At 35.3% G+C, this 24,051-nt stretch overlaps 5 protein-coding genes across 5 annotated transcripts; 1 reads left to right on the top strand and 4 right to left on the bottom strand.

Moving 5' to 3' along the window:
* The first annotated feature begins 891 nt into the window (after nucleotides 1-891).
* Nucleotides 892-2,668, top strand: LOC106758722 (coumaroyl-CoA:anthocyanidin 3-O-glucoside-6''-O-coumaroyltransferase 1-like). The gene has a single exon (XM_014641689.2). The coding sequence runs from the start codon at nucleotides 996-998 to the stop codon at nucleotides 2,397-2,399; it is 1,404 nt and encodes a 467-aa protein (XP_014497175.1). The 5' UTR covers nucleotides 892-995; the 3' UTR covers nucleotides 2,400-2,668.
* A 96-nt stretch (nucleotides 2,669-2,764) lies between these two features.
* Nucleotides 2,765-5,778, bottom strand: LOC106758481 (receptor-like protein 12). The gene is made up of 2 exons (XM_014641400.2): nucleotides 4,494-5,778; nucleotides 2,765-4,421 (listed from the first exon to the last, which is right to left on the bottom strand). Exons 1-2 carry the CDS (start codon nucleotides 5,776-5,778, stop codon nucleotides 2,920-2,922), a joined length of 2,787 nt encoding a protein of 928 aa, XP_014496886.1. The 3' UTR covers nucleotides 2,765-2,919.
* Nucleotides 5,779-10,450: 4,672 nt separating this feature from the next.
* LOC106758847 (receptor-like protein kinase ANXUR2) lies at nucleotides 10,451-11,979 on the bottom strand. The gene is made up of 2 exons (XM_014641840.2): nucleotides 11,181-11,979; nucleotides 10,451-11,106 (listed from the first exon to the last, which is right to left on the bottom strand). Exons 1-2 carry the CDS (start codon nucleotides 11,827-11,829, stop codon nucleotides 10,724-10,726), a joined length of 1,032 nt encoding a protein of 343 aa, XP_014497326.1. The 5' UTR covers nucleotides 11,830-11,979; the 3' UTR covers nucleotides 10,451-10,723.
* A 1,927-nt stretch (nucleotides 11,980-13,906) lies between these two features.
* LOC106758480 (receptor-like protein kinase FERONIA) lies at nucleotides 13,907-16,727 on the bottom strand. Its single transcript, XM_014641399.1, has 2 exons — nucleotides 16,687-16,727; nucleotides 13,907-16,463 (listed from the first exon to the last, which is right to left on the bottom strand). Exons 1-2 carry the CDS (start codon nucleotides 16,725-16,727, stop codon nucleotides 14,018-14,020), a joined length of 2,487 nt encoding a protein of 828 aa, XP_014496885.1. The 3' UTR covers nucleotides 13,907-14,017.
* Nucleotides 16,728-19,987: 3,260 nt separating this feature from the next.
* LOC106759159 (receptor-like protein kinase FERONIA) lies at nucleotides 19,988-21,500 on the bottom strand. Its single transcript, XM_014642176.2, has 2 exons — nucleotides 20,861-21,500; nucleotides 19,988-20,481 (listed from the first exon to the last, which is right to left on the bottom strand). Exons 1-2 carry the CDS (start codon nucleotides 21,474-21,476, stop codon nucleotides 20,033-20,035), a joined length of 1,065 nt encoding a protein of 354 aa, XP_014497662.1. The 5' UTR covers nucleotides 21,477-21,500; the 3' UTR covers nucleotides 19,988-20,032.
* Between the last annotated feature and the right edge of the window lie 2,551 nt (nucleotides 21,501-24,051).

Below are 24,051 nucleotides of genomic sequence, written 5' to 3'. Positions count from 1 at the left end.
GGAGGATCAAAAAACTGATCGGTGATAATCGGAGCTCTCAATGCCAGGAACACCTATGAGCTTCCTGATTGTTGAACAAACAACTTAGTGATGAAAATGCTTAGAGAGAAGGCATAGCTTTAGGAAAGGAGTTTACTTCTAGAGAGAGAAAAGTTTTTAAAAACTGAGGTAAGATCTACTTTAAAATTTTATTTATGTTTAAAATGGAAAATTTTGGATTCTTACATTTGATGTCTATAATTATGATAGGTAAATAATTAGAAAAAGAGAAAAGAGAACTAAATAAAATCAAATTAGTGGTTAAGAAGATAGAATGTAAAATCAAATTAGTGGTTAAGAAGATAGAATGTAAAATCAAATCAAGACTTGTCCTTTCAAGGACTATTTTTTTTTTTGAGATTTTTGTTATTATTATTTTATATGTTGTAATGTTTAAATAATATAATAAGCAACAATTATTATAATCGGCATATACTCTTTTTATAATATTTATTATTTATGAATAAAGAAAGTAACTAGTATTTTAATAAAAAAAATTATCAATATAGGAGACAATAAAAGAAGAGTTTCATAAGAAAAAGACTAGAAAAATTCAAAACAAAACCTTACCATTACGAACAAAGGAAGAAGTATTATGATTTCTTACATTTATTTTATTCATTTTAAAAATAATAAATTAAGACTATTGGTTAATAATTTATTTCATTTAATGGTAATTAAAAAACAATAGTTGACATCAGCTGTCAGAAACTGTAGTTAGAAAGGAGCCAAATGATTAAGTGAAAATAAAATTGAGTTATTCAACCAACACCAAATCAATATGTTTAAAAAATAAAAACATGCAAGAAGAAGAAAACATTAAAACGAATTAAGATTGAGTTGCAAATTCGATTACTCAACTTGTTTGTTTCATTGGACAGTGTCTGTCATTCTTATCTTTGTTCTTGTCTATATGTGAATTCACACATTCACATCAAAGTTCAACCCTGTAATCCATGGCTGACACAGTGAAGGTGATAGAACAGTGTGAAGTTAGTCCTCCACCAGGTTCTGTTCCTTGGACCTCTATCCCTCTTACTTTCTTCGATCTTCCATGGCTTTGTTGTCCACCTCTCAAACGTATCTTCTTCTTTAACTTCCCTTATTCCACCCAACACTTCCTCCAAACTCTCCTTCCAACTCTCAAGAACTCTCTTTCCCTCACTCTCCAACACTTCTTCCCTTTCTCTTCCAACCTTCTCTTCCCTCCAAAGCCAAACCCACCTCACATCCTCTACACACAATCTAATTCTCTCTCCTTCAGAGTAGCTGAGTCCTCAGCAGATTTCACCACCTTTGTCTCTGATTCCCCAAAAGATGTCACAGCTTTGCACCCTTTTGTTCCTGTCTTGGCCCCACCACACACCTTAGAAGATGGCACCTTTTTGCTCCCTCTCATGTCCATTCAGGTCACTGTTATGCCCCATTCTGGCTTCGCCATATGCATCACTTTCAGACACGTGGCTGCTGATGGAAAATCTTTTCATCACTTCATGAAATTCTGGGCCTCTGTTTGTAAGTCCAATGGAGACTTGACTTTGGCTTCCCTTGCTATACCATTGCACAATAGGGATATCATTCAAGACCCTAAAGGTCTTAAGCACATTTTCTTGCAGGAACTGTTGAACTTTTTACCGGAGAATGTAGAGTCCAAGGGCGAAATACGTGATGTTCCTACTGACATGGTGCGTCACACGTTTGTCTTGAGTCATGATCATGTTGAGAAACTCAAGAAATGGGTCTCTATTAAATGCAAAAGCCATGGTCTAGAACTACCACACATAACAACCTTTGTGGTGACATGTTCTTTGATTTGGTTTTGTAAGGTGAAATCAGAAGAGATTAAAGCTGGTACTGTACTTTTCAATGATGATGAGTCCTACATCTTGGCCTTTATGGCAGATTGTCGTAATCGTCCTGAATTTTCAATTCCATTGGAATACTTTGGAAATTGTTTGGTTTGTGGCAATGCTGAAGTCAAGAGGAGCAAGCTTGTTGGAGGAAATGGTATTTTGGAGGCAGCCATTGCTATTGGTAGTCAGGTTAGACATTTGCAACGAGGAACATTTGAAGGGGCTGAAACATTGATGTCAAATTTTACTGAATTTGCCACGTTGGGGAAGCACATGACAATAATTGCAGGGTTTCCAAGTCTTAAAGTGTATGAAACTGACTTCGGGTGGGGAAAGCCCGAGAAGAGTGAAGTGGTTCATGTAGATAATTCAGGATCAATTTCCCTTTCTGACTGTAGAGACAAAGAAGGTCGAATTGAAGTAGGGTTAGCACTTCAAAAGAGTCAAATGAAGAAATTCAGTACCATTTTTGAAGAGCATCTCGCAGAAATTAGCGTTCTTGACTGAAAATTTTCATTCATATTCATATCTTATGAATTAAGCCCCGAAGGTTTATGTCTCTTTATATTACAACAGGCACATGTTCATAGATTAATCTTCTCCAATAGTCATGTTATTGTTCTCTATGGGACAAGGTTATTGAACATGACACCAAGCATGGCTATAATGTATTTGTAACACCTTTTATGATTGTCTGTATCAAAGATACTTTTGGTCTAGTGGCAGTTATTCATACAGAAAAATCTTACGTTGATTCAAAGAAAATATAAGGAAAATTCTAATTGTGTCTTTACGTGGTCCAGATTATTTACACATAGGTAGTGTTAGTCTCCTGATTTGCTGTAATCGTTGTCTTTCCTAATTACATTAACTAATAATTCCAAAAGTAAAAGTACAATCAAAACACTCTTGTTAACAAGAGAGAGAGAGTGAGAAAATCAGAAGGGAAATAAAGTCTACAATCAGAAGTACCTAAAAACAAAAAGTTGTACATTAAATTCTACTTTCCTATATATTATGACTGAGCTCAAAACCATCCCTTTGAGAAAAAATAAAAACTCATATGAACAGTCTTAAGCCATTCAAATACTTCTTGACTGAAAGTCCATCCCAGAGCCAATCCCGCAAGAAGTCCACCACCGTACCCAATCAGAACCACTTTCCAGTTAAATCCAACAAAAAATCCTGAATCTTTATCATCATTGTCATCATCAGATGCAGAATGTGGAACAAACGGTGACCCTGCATCATTCTCACATCTCTTGGATAATGGACTCCCGCACAGTCCTTGGTTACCCATAAATGAACTATTTTGGAATGTAGCAAACTGCTTATGTTGTGGTATGTGTCCCGAGAGGTTGTTAAAGGACACATTCAAGTATGAGAGATAAGTCAGTTCTTCCAACTGTAGGGGAATGTTCCCTGATAATCTATTGAAAGAAAGGTCCAATGCTTCAAGGTATGAAAGCTTTCCTAAGGAAGAAGGAATGCTGCCAGTAAGCATGTTGTTGGAGAAGTTGAGCAAAACAAGTCCAGTTAAGTCTCCCATAACAACAGGAATTTCCCCAGAGAATTTATTGCTTGAAAGATCAATGGCTATCAAGTAGTATAGCTCTTGGAGATTTTGATAAACCAAGACACTCCCTTTGTTAAACATTGTCAACGAATAACTATAACCATCACTCCACCAACTCACCCTTCCCGACAACGTGATGTTTGAATGAAGCTCATACTGCAATTTACTCTCGTTGGAAGCCATCATGGATTTCCAATTCTGGATTGTTTCCCAAGGAAAGTTTCCAGAGAACTGATTATGAGAAAGATCAATGATGTGCAGTTTGGGAAATGAGAACGTTGCAGGGCACCTTATAGATCCATACAGATGATTATGACCTAAAGCACCAACTTTCAGCTCCGGAAGAGTGCCCAACCAGCATGGAAACGAATCATTAATTTGGTTATGGCTGAAATCAATAACCTCTAACATTCTACACTTTACCAATTCTGTTGGCAGTTGACCGTGCAGATTGTTATTGCTTAAATCTATCATTCTCAAACTGCTTGCCACCATATATCTTTGAGGAATGGGGCCAGACAATTTGTTTCCTTTGAGCACCAATGTCTGCAGAGATTGCATAGAACTTCCCAAACACGAGGGAACCATGCCACTTAAGTTGTTGAATGATAAATCAAGATGCACGAGAGATTTCAAATTGCATATCAGTGGAGATATACTTCCTATGAATGAGTTATTGGAAGCATATAACCTCTGAAGACTTGTTTTCCCCCAGGTCCAACTGGGGAATGAATTGATATTATTGTCTGACACGTAAAGATATGACAGCTCAGACAAGTTCTGGAGAAATTTTGGAAACTCTTTCAAATTGCATGAACCCAAACCTAACAATTGAATGTGAGAAAGGCTCGCATTGAATGAATTTTTTCCACCAATTAATGACAGTTTGTTCAAAGATAATTCAACAAAGAACAACATTTTGAGCATTAGAAACTTATTAAGCTCTAATTCTCCTTCCAACAAGTTACTGGACAGACAAAGAGTTTCTAGGTTCTCAAGTTTGAAGAGAGAGTTTGGAATTTCACCCTGAAGATTATTTCCTGAAAGATCCATGTAAGCTAAGCTGGTTAGGTTCATTATCCAAGATGGAAATTGTCCACTTAAATTGGTGTAACGTAGGGATAGTACAGATAGCTGGGTGAGATTTGCAGAACAGAGTGGACTATCGAAGCCAATATTTAAAAAGTCTAGTTCTAAATCAGTTATTCCTGGCAGCTTACAAATCCATGAGATGGTGTCAGAAGAAAATTCATTAAAACCTGCTCTCAGGGTGCTTAATTTGGTAAGATTTACCAGTAAAGAAGAAAGATGACCCTTGAAATTGTTGTATCCAACATCTAGATACGTAAGCTCAGTGAGGTTCCCAAATGTGGAAGGGATAAAACCTAAAAATTTGCATTGAGAAATTAGTAAATATTTCAAAGACTTGAGATTCCCAATGGACTCAGGCAGTGTACCATAGAAACTTGTGGAAGTGAGTTGCAACATGGTAATTTGTGCACTTGAATTAAAATTTGGAAGTTTACCACTCAGGTGATAATTATTTCCCAAATCCAGAGATCTCAAGCTTGGAAGATGAAATATTTCAATTGGAAATTTCCCATATAGTTCACAACTGTAAAGACTGAGTTGTTTTAAAGAAGTAAGATTTATGAATATATCAGGTACAGGTGATGAAATCGACACATAATTAAGACGAATAATTTCAAGATTAGATGAGTTTTGAATTAAGCTTCTTAGAGTGGATATTTTGAAACTCAACAAATTGACAGGATCCGGTGAATAGAATAAACTACACAGATCAAAAGACAGCAACTTGGTCAAATGTGAAACTTCTTGTGGAATTTCGCCAAAATAATTGGCTCCAGAAAGGTTCAGATGTCTTAACTGTCGAAGCTCACCAATCCTTGATGGAATTCGAGAGTGATTAAAGTCATTATCAGAAAGATCAAGGCTTTGAAGGTGTTTGAGGTGAAAGAGGCTGCTATTAGCATCCATTGTACCATAGATGTGACTGCTACTGAGATCAATGTTGATGACATTACCTGTGTGCTCAGCACATCGAATACCATCCCATGAGCAGCAATCTGTGGTTGCATTCCAAGAAGCTATTTTAGAATAACCGAAAGGATTATAAGAAGCAGACTTACTAATGACAAAACTTTCCTTAAATTTCAACAAGGCATAGCTTTCATCTTCATGGCATTTTGTATGACTAACAGAAAGACGACAATTAGTAACTGAGAATGAAAACAGTGAATAAAGCAGTAGAAAATGGATTGATAGAGTAAGAGACCAACGAAACCCCATTGTGTTATATGTTTCAATAACTTGTAGGTTGAAATGTGCAAATAAAAAGGTAGATGAACCAAGTGGTTTTATAACCTATTAATCAACTGTTTATGCAGAATATCTAATCACTTGAATTGATCTTTATCAAGACTGAAAATGTTTAGTTATGACAGTGACAAGCATAATTGTGTACTGCATTTTGACTAAGAAAATTATGGGTGCCGGTCTAGTTTGCTCTTTGTGTTAATCGTGAAGCCAACTTGATCATCTACGGTCCAAAAAAAAAGCTTCGTTCTTAAATTCAAGCTACTGTGATGTTTACTGTGATGTGTTTACATTGATCATTCAGCATATCTGAAATGGAGATTTGATAGATACATAAGTTCCAATTCTTAAATGGAGAAGTGTCAAGATTGTTTTTAAAAAAAAAAAAATATGAGATGTTCCTGTTAAATAAACTTAAATTAAAAAAAAAATTATTTGTTTATTTAGATTCGGTTAAGATATTTATTATTTTAAAATTTCGATTATTAAACAGATATTTTAGCTTTTCTGTTTAGGAATTGATTTTAAATTTTATTTGACGATTTGAGGTTGTGTAAGTGGCTATTTAATAGCCTTTATCTCAATCAATAAAGCAACACATATTTTACAGAGAAAATATATTTTTGTGTCTGAGATTATTTTAACAAAGTGGTATCAGAACTTTATGCTCTGAGTACCTAGAGAGAAAAAAATGAAGGGAGAAGGGGAGAGTCAAACACTGTAAAGGGAAAGGTGAGTGCTTGTTTTTTTTTTTTTTGTGAGAGATGACAAAGGTTGTCAATGGTATGAGTGTGCCACAATTGACGAGAAAAACCAATTATGATAATTGGTGCCTACAGATGAAGGCATTATTGAGATCCCAAGACGTTTGGGATATGGTGGAAGAAGGGTACGTTGAGCCTGATGCGGACGAAGATCAGACGGTGGCACAGATAGCAACATTGAAGAAAACACGTGCAAGAGATGGGTCAACATTGTATTTTCTCTACAATGCAGTAGATGAGTCGGGATTCAAAAAAATAACGAATGCCAAATCAGCAAAGGAAGCCTGGAAGATATTGGAGATTGCGTATAAAGGTGACAACCGCGTTAAACAAATCCGAATACAAGCTCTCAAAAGAGAGTTTGAACAGTTGAAGATGAAGTCCAAAGAGCATATAACCGAGTACATAACTCGGGTGGAGAAGGTGGCCAACCAACTCGACAGGAATGGAGAACAAATGCCTTCTAGTCGGGTTGTGGGAAAATTTTTGAGATCTCTTTAAAAAGAAATCGAATGTATCGTGTGCGCCATCGAAGAATCGAAGGACTTGTCGGTTCTCATAGTGGATGAACTTGCTGGGTCATTAGAAGCCCACAAACAAAGGAGAAAGAGTTGGGATGATTAGGTTAAACCCGACGATCAAGCATTACAGGTACAATTTGACTCAAATAAATCTCGGATTACTCAGAGCCAAGATCCTGGCGACAGAGGACGATGAGGCCGAGAACAAGGAAGAGGTGGACGTGGTAGAGACAATGAAGAGAGAACCGGTCAACAGTATTGGGATGACCGAGGACAAGGAAAAGACCGAGGAGATCAGTCAGGAGTGGAATGTTTTGAGTATGGCAAGCATGGCCACTATGGATATGAATGTAAATCAAGGAAGTGTTACCATTGTGGTAAGCTCGGCCACATTGTTAAATATTGTCGAGCCGAGAAGAAAAGTAAGAGAAACCTTCTTACAAAAGAAGATGGCGAAGAAGAGATTAGGGTCTGTTGAGTGTCGAATTCTCAAAGAACTCGACAATGCTAATGAAGTGCTCAGAAATGAAGTTGGAGAACTCGAATATTAGACCATGCTTGAAATCAAAGTATGAGGAGATTTTTACTAACTCGTTATGGTATATAGATACTGGAGCAATCAATCACATGTGTGGAGATGAAACTCTTGTTTATGAACTCACCAAGGTGGAGGTCGGATTTGTGACTTTCAGAGATGACTCCAATGTGGCCGTGAAGGGGCGTGGAATAATCCGACATATGCAGAAGGATGGGAGAGTTGGAGAGATTGGGGACGTTTACTATGTTCTTAAGCTGAAGAATAATATTTTAAGTGTGGGACAGTTGTTGGAAAAAGGTAATTCAATTTCCATAAAGGACCAGGTATTATATTTGAAGGAAAAGAATGGTCGTCTTGTAACCAAGGTAAGAATGAAGAAAAATCGGATGTTTAAACTGGAGTTACAGATTTTGCAAGAAAGGTGTTTGAAGGTGGACATGAAAGATGAAGCTATGATATGGCATTGTCGGTTTGGTCATCTTAACTTTGGAAGCTTGGCTGAACTCTCAAGGAGAGAATCAGTACTTGGATTACCCGGTATAGAATTTGAGAAGAAGTTTGTGAAGAACGCGTTCTCGGAAAACAATCAAGAACGAAGTTTCCAAACTCGGCTATGTACAAGGCAAAAGAGCAACTTGAATTGGTACACACCGACTTATGTGGACCTATTACTCCTAGATCATTCAGTGGTAAAAGGTATTTCATCTCATTTATATATGATTTCTCTAGAAAAGCTTGGGTGTATTTTTTACAAGAGAAGTCGGAAGCATTAGGGGCATTTAAGATGTTCAGATGGTGGAAAAGGAAACTAACAAGAAAATTAAAGCGTTAAGATTTGATAGAGGAGGTGAATTCACATCAGCAAAGTTTAAGGAGTTTTGTGAAGAGCAGGGGATAAGGCGTTTTCTTATAGCTCCATATTCACCACAACAGAATGGTGTGACAGAGAGGAAGAATAAGACTATTCTTGATATGGTTCGAACCATGCTTAAAGGGAAAAATATGCCAAAAGTGTTTTGGGCGGAGGCTGTGCAGTGTGCTACGTATGTGCAAAACAGGTGTCCACATTCGAAGTTGGATGGAATGATACCACAGGAAGCATGGAGTGGAAGAAAGCCAAGTGTCAAACATTTTAAAGTTTTCGGAAGCATAGATTATGGACACGTCCCAAGTCAACTCAGAACGAAACTTGATGACAAAAGCAAGAAGTATGTTTTTATTGGCTATGATGAACATGCAAAAGCTTACAAGCTGTACAATCCGGTTTCAAAAAAAATTCTGGTAAGCCGGGATGTTCAGGTAAATGAAAATGGTGAATGGAATTGGGTTGAATTGAAAGAAAAGCCTTTAGAAAGCATGTTTTATGGGGGAGAAGATTCGAGTGACAATACCAAGTGTCCGGGAATCACAGAAAGGGTGAATGAAAATGATGAAGAAAAAGAAAGGGTGAATGAACATGATGAAGAAGAAGACAATACTATAAGGCCAAAATTTCGGAGTCTAAATGACATTTATAACTCCACAGACGAGGTACATGTAGTATGTTTGTTGACAAGTGCAGAAGACAAAGAATTTAAAGTTGTCAGCGTCATTTCAAGAATTAAGAAAGTTGATCGGGATGGAAGAAGAAAAATATTTAAGTTTATGGAGGAATTTCATTAAATAAACTTAAATTAAAAAAAAGGAATTTATTTGTTTATTTAGCTTCGATTGTAATAGCAATTAGATAGAAGGTTTATTATTTTAAAAGTTTGATTATTAAATAGATATTTTAGTTTTTCTGTTTAGGAATTGATTTTAAATTTTATTTGACCTTGTGTGGCTATTTAATAACCTTTATCTCAACCAATAAAGCAGCACATAGAGAAAAAATATATTTTTGTGTCTGAGATTATTTGAATAGTTCCCATAGAGTATATATTTTAAGTAGACTCAAGTTGCTTTCTCTTGTTAGATATCACTGTTCATGCTTTGAACCATGCATTTTGGAAAAAGTCTTCATTCTATACTCATTTTCTCTTCATTTTTTTTTCACGGAAAAATGTACAAAGTGACCATTCAATTTGAAAAGCTAAAGTTTTTTTTATTGTTTCAATTTGAAAGGGAAGATAAAATGGTGATCAGAAACAAAAGACGTCACATTGAACAGTCAATGGCTGGCCACTCCCATTACTTGCTCTGTCCCTACGAGCATTGACTTTCACTAAGAATGAACATGTCTAGTCAATGAAATGATAACAGAGACAACATCGTGCGTTTTAGGTAAAGAAAAAGAACTTTGGGTGCAATCCTATTTCTAGTCTTTGCCTTAATCGTGACGCTAACTTCATAAACTCCAATCCAAAATTCTTTTTGTACGTTAAATCGATGTATTTGTGAAGTTTCACACTCACATGGCTTTTAGCCAATGGTTTTGGATATTGCTTGACTTGCTTGAAGCGCGTTTATTCTGAAGCTTCCTGCGTTCTTGCTGGTTCTGACGAACGGGGAAATGATCATTTGCTGGCCTTACAATGTTATATTCAATCAAATACTTTGAATTTGAATATTAACATAATCATTAAATTGGTCTAAAACCTTAATTCTTTACATGAAAAGAACCTAAATTCCTTTGATAAGTTTCAATTGTGTAACTCAACAAACGATTTGTGTTAAGTTCAATGATTAGAAGATGATCAATAAAACCATGACTGAAACCTAGATATAAATTATTCATCAAGTGTTTTACTTCTGTGCTACAGCCATCTTTTTTTATTCTAGAAATAACAGGTTGTTTTCTCATTCAACTTCTTGTAGAGTAAAGTTATGGAATTCAGAATAAATACGAGAAGTAAAAATAATACAGGCTAAAGCAAGAATTTCTTCACTACCTTCAGATTTATATAGTTCAGATACAATCACATTCATCAAAATGCTTATAACTAGGATTGCTACACAAGCTAGAAATATCTTAATTGAACTTAACTATTGCACAAAGTATACTGCAACTTCTGTGTTTGTCTCAAAAGGCTAAAAGCCTTTATTTGAGCTCCCAAAACTACCTATGAAACAACTCTTCTAAGTGACTGTCATCTTGGCGCAATGACAAACCATGCTCATCTTGGGTTAATAATGGTTTTAGACAATAAGATGTAATCACCATCGATGTTTGTGATATCTGCTTGTTCCTGCAACGACAGAGCATACTCAAGTTGCACCTCAATCTCACCCATAGTTGGTCGCTCATCTGCTTCATAATTCACACATCTTTGGATGATATCTATAAAGACTTTCCAACAATCTGGCACAATCTTTCCTTTGATATTCAAATTAATATTCTCCTCAACAGGCTTCTCCAGAAATCCATCCACTCTTCTCATATCAGAATGCCTTCTTCCACACACTACTTCTAGAAGAAGCAAACCAAATGTGAAAACATCACATTTATCTGTGACGGTAGTGTCTCTGAAGTCGTGTATAGGATGGTAGCCATAACTACCTATAATTAAAAGTATTAGCTTAGTTTAACTCAAAAAATATTCATAAGAGTAAAGTCATTAAATAAAATATTACCCCAAGTAAATTCATCTATTGGAATTGCTTTTGGCTTTGACATAAAGTGTGCTCCCTGAATGCTACGGCAGAAACCTGCAAGTTTTGGTTCCATGTGGCCGTCCAGAAGAATGTTTCTGAGACAAACGTCACGGTGAATAATGTTGCGCTTGAGTCCAGCGTGAAGGTAGTGTAGTCCACGAGCTACTCCTATGCATATCTCTATCCTTTTCCTCCATGACAGTGCTTCTGTTTTCCCACCTCTTAGTATGTGTTGATTTAGAGATCCATTGGACGTGTACTCATGCACAAGAATCTTCTCTTTCTTGTGGTTGCAGAATCCTATAAGAGACACACAATTAGGGTGACGAAGCTGACAGAGCAACTCTACTTCTTTCTTAAACCAGTCGCGTCCTTCATTGCCTTCTTCTGCAAACAATCGCGTTATTGCAACTGAATATTCAGTACCATCCAGGAGTTGGAGGCGACCTTTGTATACTTTACCAAAGCTTGAATATCCAATTAGTCTGGTACTGGCAAAGTTGTTTGTGGATTTCTTAATATCAGTGAGAGAAAATTGATGGCACAACTCTTGTATTACCGTTGGATACTGTTTCTGAGATGAACTTGTGTGCTTCCAACCGCAGAAACCCAAACATTTAGGAAACATGGTTCCAATTTGTGACGCTTAAAAGCATTCATCTCATCAGTCTCTTCATCTAAGCTCTTAAACATTCCTCAGAAACTAGCAAACCTATTCCTCAGAAACTAAGGTGTGATAGGATAAACTTGAATATTACTGGCTCTGTCCTTACGTGCATTGACTTTCACTAAAAATGAACATGTCTAGTCAATGAAATGATAACTCTATCTCTTAAACCAAATTATACGTGCATTCACAAGCATCCGTCCGACAATTTTCAAATTTTGCAAACTATCAACCAGTTATTGATGACTTTTTTTAGGAGAACTTTTTGACTGATTATTTTTTTCTTTCATAAAATTGGAATTCAAATTTTAGTTCAAAATATACACTTTGGCACTCTTCCACCCACCAACTGTCAAGTTATGTTGGACGGTTGACAAAGTTCTTTCTAACGAAACGCGTTCATTAAACAAACCAACGACAAGCTTAGCTACGAAGATCGAAGATGAGTAGAGGTGGACAGTGGTGGGTTAGAGGCAAGTGTTTGAAACTATGTTTCTCAGATGTCTAGGCTTCAGCTGTTCCAAGAACACATCTCAGAGAAATTATCCAACAATTATAGAAGAGTTGTGCCATCAATTCAAGGATGCGTAAAATATGAAGCAGATGAGCGACCAACGATGGGTGAAGTAGAGATGCAACTTGAGCATGCTTTGTTGTTGCAGGAACAAGCAGATACTGCAAATACCAATGCTGAATATACCTTATTGTCCAAAACCATTATCAATTAGACTAGAATGGGATTTGGAACATCCTTTGTCTCTGCAAGATATCACAGGGCTTATAACACATCTTTCTTTAGTTATTTGGTGAGCTCTAATCAATTCAAGGATCTACCATTCTGATGATCGATTTTAAAGGGCCATAAGAGCATAATTCAAATAAATTAGATACCACATCTAGACATAACCTTAAATAACAATCTACCTCTGTCATTGTCTCACTTATATAATGTTCATTTTTTACTTGTTTTAACCTGAAAAAGCATTTCCTTACTCATGTAATATTTTTCTATTGATATCTCCCGATTAAAGTTCTCAATTATTTTTCTAAGGTTGGGCCTAAAGATACATCTTTATACGGTTGTTTTCTCATTCAATTTCTTGTAGTGTGAAGTTATGGAATTCAGAATAAACACGAGGAGAAGTAAAAACAATATAGGCTGAAGCAAGATTTTCTTCACTGCCTTCAGATTTATAATTCAGATACAATCACACTCATCAAAATGCTTAAAACAAGGATTGCTACAAAAGCTAGAGATATCTTAATTGTACTTAACTACTGCACAAAGTATATAGCAACTGCTTTGTTTGTCCCGAAAAGCTAAAAGTCTTTAATTGAGCTCACAAAATTACCAATGAAACATCACTTCTAAGTCATTCTCTTCTGCGATACTGATATTTTCACGTTCGCAAAATGACAAACTATGCTCATCCTTCCCTCTCAGGCAAGTTAATAACGGTTTCAGACATTAAGATATAATCACCATGAATGTTTGTGATATCTGCTTGTTCCTGGAACTACATATAGGACTTTAGACAATTACACGTTAATACAGGTAGCAACAAATCATAAACATCACTAAATTATCCTTGCGGTCGGTTAGATCATTGATGGAATTAGAAGAGAGGAACGAAAGTCACAAATTTCTTCTAAAGGAAAACTAATTTGAAAATTTACAGATTCATGATCAAGTTTGATTAAAAATAATAGGACAAAAAATTTCTTATAATTTTTTTGGGTAAAAATGTATATTTTTTTCTTCACTGAGATAAAGTTGTTTTTTCCGAAAACCTGAAAGAGGAGGTAAACCTATGCTTAGTCAAAGACCTGATAGAAAATGGTGAATCAGTGAAGTCTTGAATAGGTGCTGACCCATGCTAAGTTAACAGTGTAATATGACCATGAAAAATTATTATTCTCATATTTTTCTCTTATTTCCACTTTACAACCCATTACAATAATATAATAATGTATATTATAATTTTAGATTAAAAAATAAAACAAATATGATTAAAATAATATTATATTTAGTTCTCTGTTTTGGACTTTGTCTGAGAACATGGTGAAGTTCTCTGTTTGCTGGAAACTCTGCTTTGAATGCTGAAGATAGATTTGGTTGAAAGCGTAGGATTTAGTAAAGCCTAGAGGCCTAAATAATGCTGTTTTTGGAGGTGTTACAATCTTCATAATTAAGAGAACTCTGCAACGCACCATTAACAACACCGTCCTGAAGCTGAAGAGCATACTCCAACAGCTCAACGACATCGTTCATGGAAGGTCGTTGAGTCCCATCTTCAAGCAAACAGGTGAATGCAACCTCAACAAATTTGCGCAGAGACTGAGGTGCTACCTGGCCCTTGAGTTCTGTATCCACAATCTCATTCGGAGTTCCCTTCTCATAGCAATGTTTCGCCCAATTAACAAGTGAAATTCGTTGCTTTTCCTCCCCAGGGAGCAAAGGCTGCCTCCCAGATACCACCTCCAACAACATCACTCCAAGTGAGTACACGTCAGACTTCTCCGTCAAAAGGTATCGCTTGTAATATTCTGGGTCCAAATATCCAATACTACCTCTCACCTCAGTGTTCACGCTCACCATACTCATCGAAGAACCACTGGGCCCCCCAATTCGGGATAATCCGAAATCTGAAACCTTCGCCACCCATTTTTCATCCAACAAGATATTGCTGCTCTTCACGTCACGGTGAATGATCACCTGCTCCACACCTGTATGCAGATAATGCAATCCTCGGGCAACACCTATGCATATCTGGAGCCTACGTTTCCACGACAGAGACGGGTTATCAGTGTCGTAGAGATGGTCACGGAGGTTGCCGTGATTCATGAAATCGTAAACGAGGATCATCTCGTTGTTCTCGTAACAGTAACCAATGAGGGAAACGATATTGGGGTGACAAAGTTGAGACAGCATTTGGATCTCGTTCTTGAACTCGCGAATACCTTGGCGAGAACCCGGTTTAAGCCTTTTGACTGCGACAGTAGTTGAGCCTTTGTCGATGTGACCTTTGTACACGTTGCCGAAGCCTCCCACGCCAACCTCGAAGACTTTGTCGAAGTTGTTGGTTGCGACTTTCATTTCGGCCATTGAGAACTGTCGGCAGAGGGCGGTCGGTATCAGTAATAAGCCGCTGCTCCGAGAAGTTCCTTCCTTTTTATTGGGACCCTTGTTGTCAACGACGTTCTTCTGGCGTTTGATGAGGAAAAAGGCGACAATAAAGGACAACAAAAGGACACCTGAAACTGCCCCTGCAACGGCGGCAGGGGTTCTCCTCTTTTTAGTTTTTGATAATGGAGGCAGGTCTGGGTTCGGCCCAGCGAGATTACCTGTTGGGTCGCTGATTTTGAAGAGTTCAATTGCGTTTAGTTGTGCGTCCTTGATCAAGCTTTTATCGTGAGGGTGTAATTTCACAGAAAGATATGCCTTTTTCTGATTATCTGGGGCTAAGATGGAAACTACGTAGTCTTTAACCACCGGTACACCCCTCTGATTATCAGTCCACATGAGAAGGTCTGTCCAGTTGCTTGCCAACTGATCCGCTATGATGATGTTGAAAATCAAGTCACCAGTGTTGTTAACCCTCGGATCAAGCTGGCAAAAGTGTAACCGTATAATGTAGATGAAGCCAGAATCAACAGGAAGCTGCCATGTGAGATTGAAACCCATGTTGATAGAGCCATTACGTCCCATACTCCGAACGGTTCTGTACACTTGGTCTGGTGCCGTGTAGTTATAGGTTGTAATGAACGTCAGCTTTTTAATTTTCGCATAATCAACTGGTTGATAATATTGAGTAGTTACGTACTTGATGTCAGGTCTCCACGTTCTGAGCATACCCGTGTCCCCTGAGGAAGGAATTTCAGCGGAAACGACCAACCTGAACATGGTCTCGAGAGCAAATTTGTGCTCAGTGACATGTGGATTCATTGTGCCAACAAATTGCGGCTGCTCTGTGGAGTGAGGATCGGTGTAGTAGAGATAAGGGGGCATGGAAACAATCTCGATCCCGTTGATGAAAGCGTAGGAATCAGTAGAACTGGGAAAGAAGGTTATAGTCAGGTTCTCACCGTCTCCAAAGTAAACGAAATACTCTTTGAACAAGATGTGAGGGTGGCTAGGGTCATCATCGGCATCGGCGTTGAGTGAAGCATTGAAATCTTGTAGAAGGGTGTAGGGGCCTGCTTGGACTGAGAAAGAGGATAGGGAGCGAGGGAAGTTTTGGTATGAAGTAGAGTAGAAGAAGAGACGAATGAACTTGGGGCCTTGTGTGAGAGGGAATGAGTAAGTGAATGAGGAGTAAGAGAGACGAGCATGGGTGTAAGGACCCTGGATGGTAGATGGTGTGAGTGAAGGAGCAGCGACCGAGGGGTTGGTTGGAGAAAGGAAGTGATTGTCTGAAGTCCAATTCCGAGTGTCTTGAGTGGAGAAGTTGGTGGATGAGCCACAGCTTATGCTAAAGAGGTCAGTGGGATGATAAATATCGTCTGCTGTTGAAAGGAAAGAGAGGCACCACATAAGGAAGAAGAAGAGAACGGTTCTTAAAGCAGTTCGTGTGCAAGTTGGGTCCATCGATAATCTGTCATCAAAGTAACACACAATATCAAAACTTTAAACATGATAAGTCAATACTCAACCAGTTCAACACTCATCCAATATCAATAAAATAATTTTATTAACAAATAATACTTTTATTTAAAATACAGAAAATATAGAAAAATGGAAAGATTTATGTATAAAATTTTGCTAGAGTGATTCAAAAGGCTGTCAGCCACTATTTTTTTGGAGAACTGAGCAGATACTTCCACTCTACATAGGCATCGGAGTCTACATTTCCCTTCATTGTCAATGCACTACTGTGAAAATCTCATAAAGCCAAACAATATGTCTAGTAATTTGTATTTTTATGTTGGCATAATTTAAAATTAAAAAGCAAACATTAGAAAATAAAAATGATTAGCTATATATTAGATTCAACGCAACAACAGTTTATGTATTTGCTTTTAGCATACTAAAAAAATATTACAATTTTATTACAACAGCTTTAATATTATTAAATTATTAATTATTAATATAATTAAATATATATTTTCTTTATTATGTATAACGTATATTTATTAAAAATTAATGTTAATAAGTTAATATTAACTATTTTTTAGAATTATTAACTTCTTTATGTCTTTACTTTTACTAAGATATATTAAATTATCATTCAAATTTGTCTCCAGACATATTTATTAGAGTTTCATTAAGACAAAATTCTTCTATATTTATATAAGATAAATAGATTTTAATTTATTTGCTATTCTTCTTATTTTATTATTTAAAATATATCCTAATTTATTTTTTAATGTTCATATATACTATTCAAACAAGTTTTGAGTGATAAAATTTGTATAAGAAGGTAATAGTTCTATATATCATTACAAAAATGATATTGTAAATAACTTTTTCGCATTTTAAACATTCCAGAGGGCTGCCCTTTCTTCTTTCTTTTTTTTCACCAATAACCTTCATGTCTAGGTAGAAAATTATTTATTTCTAATGGTCAAATTTTTATATATTTTTATTTTAAATTACCTGTAAAGTTCAAGATTATACTTTTCTTTTTCTTTTTTTCCTTTTTTGGACTGGCTGCTGTACAAGTCAATGCAGTATGGTCTTCTTCCACAGATTCCTCCACGTTTATTTCAAGGGCAATAAAACAAAATAGAATCACTTCATTTATATATGCAATTTCAAATTAATTTTTGTAATTAAGCTTTTGAAAAAGTTGGACCATACCTTTTTTTTTTTAATTTACAGAAATTTAAGTATGTGTGTAGTTTGATTTTAACTTACAATAAAAAATGAAAATTGAACTTTTCCGTATAAAATAATACTTACCAACTCAAAGTTATTTAATGTGAGAATTTCAAGCACAGCAGAGCATAATTTGTGGAGCATCTCCAACTACCAAAATATAGTAAATGTATTATTATTATAATAGTTATATTATTCACCCCATATTTATTTAAAATATTATTTTATAAAATAATAATATAATTTAAATTTAAAGTAGAGATAAATCCATTTATGATAGTTATATATATTTTTAATTTGTTATGCATAAAATCTATCGAATTAATCAGTGATCCGCAGTTTAATAACAGAGTCAATTCCTTTATCACAAATATCTTATAAGTACAAAAATTTTAATTATTTAATTTTTTTTAGTATAATGGTAAACTAAACATTATATATAAAAATTAAAATTACAACATTTTGATTATCACACCTATGATTTGTATTTTTCAAGAGTTTCCTTAAACTCGCTCAACTATTCTTGTCTCACCAGGACACGGAAGCCATTAGGAATCATTAGATTTGAGAATTTTAGTTATGAAAATTTCTTTTAATAACAGTTTTTTAACAATATATATACATCAGTTTGTGATTAGTCTGTTTAATTTTTTTTTTTAAATATAAATTTAAATAAATCAATAAAATAACGTGTGTCCTATTATGAAAAAATTGTAAAAAATTAAATTATGCAAGTAGCCATGAATGAAGGAACCCAACAAATGTATCAAACAACCATCTAGTTTGTCTAAACACTCTTAGACGTTTCTCAGTTAAAAAATGGAATATCAATAAGTTTTCAGTCTTTTAGATAATTTAAATCAACCAAAATTATACATTTTATATAATTCAATCACCAAAAGACACGTGTACATCCAGTATCACAGTAAAGTTTATCATACTTAATTCGTAGAAACAAGCTAAAACATATTAAAGATTTCTATTAATCGGTGGAGAAAGCCTTCACTTATAAGTTGTTCCTAAATATTCAGGTCTCATCAAATATTTTAATTGCATAAAGAAAATCTCGATGAAAAATCATAGCATACTAATTACAAATATTTATTTTGAGTCATATATATGGATCAAAGAATAATAAAAAATTTAAAACGCTAAACTAATTAAAATATAAATAAAAATGAACTTATTTATTTTTAATTTTGATTGATTGGATTAGTAAAGTTTTTGTATAAAATTCATTTCTATAAATAAGAGATAGAACAAAATATTTAGAAAGAAGACAGAGAAAAATTTTAGAAAAAAATTATCAAGAAATAATATTTTTTATAAAATAAAGCTTTATTAGTACAAAGTCTTATTCTTTTAACTTTTTATTAATAAAAATAATCAATTATTACTATAAATTAATTTTTAGATCCTTACGAATTATATATACTCTTTATTTATTTCACATAAATAGTTCACATTTATTTAACTTATTAAAATAAATTAATTTTTATTTATTAAATTTGATTGAAACGTATAAGAAGTGATTTTTTTCAATAGTATTTACTTTTCTTTTGTATAGTTACTTAAATATTATTTTAGTTGTTAAAATTAAACTTATTTTCCACACCGTGTCTTATGTATTAATAATGTTCCACTTTTTTTTAAAAAAAAGTTGATTTCCTAGTAAGAACACTAACTTAATTTCATTACTAGAAATTTAAACTAACATAAATTTGTTTTTTTTATGAGAGAAATAAAGGACAATAAATATTGAACCGTCCAAAGAACAAAGGCTAAGACTTGGTAAAACTATTAGAAACATTTATTTGGACGCGATGGGATTTTTCCATATATACGTCTTTTCTTTCAACTTCAACATTTTGTCATCTTCTATCAAAGCCAGAAGGATAGAAAGTGACATATTGTCAACTTTGGTTTGTCGCTAGAATATTTCACCTGCTTAATAAATGTATAATTGCATGACAAGACTTTTTTTACTATAAATATAGTTTTTTTGTATTTTTGTAATGTGTTGTTTTCTCAAATATCATTGAATATCATATTTCATGTTTCTGTTTTCTGAAATTAAACAACGTTGATCTTTTACTAAAACATTCACCACCAAAAAATTAATTACTTGTTTTCTAGAATTTATTAGTAGTACTTATTTAATTATAAAGTTTACATTTTTATTACAAAAGTATATTTAGATTTTTTTTTTATAAATTAGATGATATATTATATTGGACTAAAATTGTTTGATTTAAACACTTAGAGACCATATTAACTTTTTATAGACACCAAAATCACCCATTGACGAAGTATGAGAAGTAGAAGAAAGATTTAAGTTAATTATAACTAGTAATTACCCATCTCTTCTGAATCACTGTCTTCTGTTATACCGATATCTTCATCTTCTAACTCAGGCTTTAAGTTAATAATGGTTTTAGACAATAAAACATAATCACCATGGATGTTTGTGATATCCGCTTGTTCCTGCAACGACAGAGTATGCTCAAGTTGCAGCTCTACCTCACCCATTGTTGGTCGCTCATCTACTTCGTATTTCAAGCATCCTTGCAAGATATCTATAAAGACTTGCCAAGACTCAGGTGTAATCTTTCCTTTGATTTTCGGATCAACTTTCTCTTCAACCGGCCTTTCAAATACTTCCTCTTCTTGTATTAAATTCATATATGTCTTTCCACTCACAACTTCTAATAGAACCATACCAAATGAATAAACATCGGTTTTATCTGTGATGGTCAGGTTCTCAATTTGCTCCGCAGCGATGTAGCCAATAGTACCTATAAATGAAAGCATTGTCTTATTCTAACTGACAAAATCTCGGATTTGTTACCATTCTGCTGGAGGCTCCATATTTGAAAACAATTTGCAGGAATTAGTAAATGTGCTTTGTAAATATGATCGACTTTATATAAAGAAAGTTGTGATTAACATGAAAACAAAGCAGAACCTTTATTAGGACATATCATTGTTAGTTTTCTGTTGTTTCTAGTTAGTTTTGCTTTCTGCTGTGCCAACTCTGTATGCTATCTCATAACCTTGGATGCTGAAAGTGATTTTGTTACAAGAAGTCGTGACCTACTAATTACCAAAATGATAGAAACAACCCAAAATTTCATGGCAGTACGTAAGTAATATGATAAAATATAACATTATTACCCGCAACAGAATCTACTTTAATTGGCTTTGGCTTTGACATAAAACGCTGTCCCTGTACGCTAAGACCAAAACCTGAAATCTTTGGCTCCATGTTTGCATCCAAAAGAATGTTGCTAGGTTTGATGTCGCGATGAATGATGGTGCGCTTGGCTCCAGCGTGAAGATAGTGCAGTCCACGTGCTGCTCCTATGCAGATCTCCAACCTCTTCTTCCATGACAGTTTCCCACTTTGTATGTGTTGATAAAGAGATTCATTGGACAGGTATTCGTACACAATAATCTTCTCTTTCTTGTGGTTGCAGAATCCTACAAGAGAGACGATATTAGGGTGACGAAGCTGGCAGAGCAACTCTATTTCGTTCTTGAAGATATCACTGTCTTTTACCATAAATCTCTTTATTGCGACTGTATAAGGAGAGCCGTCACTACGTTGGAGAGAAGCTTCATATACATTGCAAAATGCTCCACTGCCAACTAACCTTTTTGGATCAAAGTTGTTGGTTGATTTGGTAAGATGGGAGAGAGAAAATTGAAGGCTCAACTCTTGTATAATTGTTGGATAATTTCTCTGAGATGTGTTCTTGGAACAGCTGAAGCTCAGACATTTGAGAAACATAGTTTCAAACACTTGCCTCTAACCCACCACTATCCACCTCTACTCATCTTCGATTTTCGTAGCTATATGCTTGTCGTTGGTTTGTTTAATCAACACGTTTCGTTAGAAAGAACTTTGTCAACCGTCCAACCTTACTTGACAGTTGGTGGATGAAGAGAGTACCAAAGTGTATATTTTCAACGCTTGCTTTTTATCCCTTCATCATATATAGAAACAAAGAAAAATGTTGTTTCTACCATCATCTATTTTCAATGTCTGTGCATACAGTTTCAAACAGGTGTATATTTATTGTTTCCTTACACTTCATTCTTAGACTCTTAGATGTTAATAATTTTGATAACAATTTTTTCACGTTATTATTTTATTGATTAGTTTAACAGACTAATTAGAAGTCATTATGTTTAAATATTGTAAAAAAAAAATAATTATTAAAAATATATTTTCCTTATTTTTATCGGTGAAGGTAGTGTTGTCCACGTGCTGCTCTTATGCAAATCTAGTCTTTTCTTCGACGAAAGTTCCGCCCTTTCAAGTTGTCGATCTAGAGATCCATTAGACATGTAGATACTCTCATTTTCTCCCTCGTAGAATCCTAAAAGAGAGATCAGATTAGGGTGATGAAGCTGACACAACAACTCAATTTCCTTCTTTTACTCATTGATTCTTGGGTTTTGTGTCCATATATCCCACCTTAATGCAACAGCATAATCAGTGACGTCATTATGTTCAAGAATATCTTTGTATACTCTTCCACGAAGAGAGTCTTTGTGTCTATCGTCGAAATTGTTGGTTGATTTTCTAAGATCGGCGAGAGAAAATTGACAACACAACACTTGTATTATCGTAGGATACTTTCTCTGAGATGAACTTGTGTGCTTTGAACGGTTGAACCTCACACATTTGAGAAACATGTTCTAAGGCTGTAATGTTTTGGTTTCATTTACGCGTTTCCCCCTTTAAAAAAGAAGATAAAAAGGTGTTGCATAATAGTCCATATGAGATTTCTTCCTTATCTCTTCGTTCATCTGCCATATATTAAAGGGTCCCGTTATTTTGACACCTAATTTTTGACACATATTTGACACTGTCACGTGTCAATGTCCTATTGGATAGTCATTTTTTATTTTATTTTTTTTAATTTGGCTTGCAAAATGGAAAGCTTTTCAGAAACTTTGTATTCCAATTCTACCCTCTCAGTTTTTTCATTGGTTTTGTGTGACAGATTGTCTCTCTTCCGTCGTCTCCCAACGTCCTCTCCTCTCCCCTTTTGCGTGCTCTCCATTGCTCTCAAGTGCTCTCCAGTGCTCTGAAATGGCAAGTTCCGGAATGGATCTTCGTTGGACCAAGGTAAATGCCTTCTATCCTCTTTAGGTTTTGGTATTTCGTTTTAGGTTTGGGTATTGGGGTTCTTGTGTTTTCTTGCATCCGTTATGGGTTTTGTTGATTTGGTGTGTTATTTGATTTGGTGTGTTCTATTAGGCGAAATCCTTATGTTCATATGGAACAACCACTACCTCAATATCGTTCACCGCAACATTGTGAAGGTTTTTCCACCTGACATTTGTCATCCATCAGTTGAGTTGGTGAAGGAAACGCCAAAACCTGTCATTCGACTTCCAATGTGGGCAGAAAAGGATGACAATGTGGATGCCATCCTCCGCAAATTTGTTCGGCCAACTGACTTACCGTCATCATCATCCTCTGCTTTAATTTATGTTTTCTAATGAAGGGGAAAAATTACTTTAATGGAGTACTGTAATAGTATGTTATCAGCTCTAAGACTGGTTATTGGATGACTGTACTCGTATTCAAGTTTCAATGTTGTTATTGTGCACTTTTATAATTTAGTAAGATGTCATGTAATGTTCTTATTGTAATCATTGTATTGAGATGAATGAATTAAGCATTATTTATTTTGTCAAAGATCTCTACTTTCCTTCAATAAACACCCAAAATGAAAAAAAAAAAAAAAACAAGTCAAGTTTCCTTCAAAAAACACCCAAAATGACCAGTGGTCCCCCACGTTAGCACAGGTGGCTCCTTTAGTTCAACAGGATGTCCAAAACTGCATTATGGCTCGCGTAATCGATTACAAGGCTTTTGTAAACGATTACAGGAGTGCTTTTTGTGGCAGATTACACTAAAACTCACCAAGGTTCATGTCATCACCCTACGTGGGACCCCTCTACATCATGGGGTGTCCCAACCATCACATCAAACCCTACACTCACACTTGCAACAAAAACAAGTCAAGTTTCCTTCACAAAAACACCCAAAATGACCAGTGGTCCCCCACGTTAGCACAGGTGGCTCCTTCAGTTCAACAGGATGTCCAAAACTGCATTATGGCTCGCGTAATTACAAGGCTTTTGTAAACGATTACAGTAATGCTTTTTGTGGTAGATTTACACTAAAACTCACCAAGGTCCATGTCATCACCGTGGGTGGGACCCCTCTACATCATGGGGTGTCCCAACCATCACATCAAACCCTACACTCACACTTGCAACAAAAACAAGTCAAGTTTCCTTCAAAAAACACCTAAAATGACCAGTGGTCCCCCACGTTGGCACAG

Source organism: Vigna radiata, chromosome 4 (genome assembly GCF_000741045.1).
Source record: "Vigna radiata var. radiata cultivar VC1973A chromosome 4, Vradiata_ver6, whole genome shotgun sequence".
Taxonomy (NCBI): domain Eukaryota; kingdom Viridiplantae; phylum Streptophyta; class Magnoliopsida; order Fabales; family Fabaceae; genus Vigna; species Vigna radiata.
This window is presented reverse-complemented; position numbering and strand designations above follow the sequence as displayed.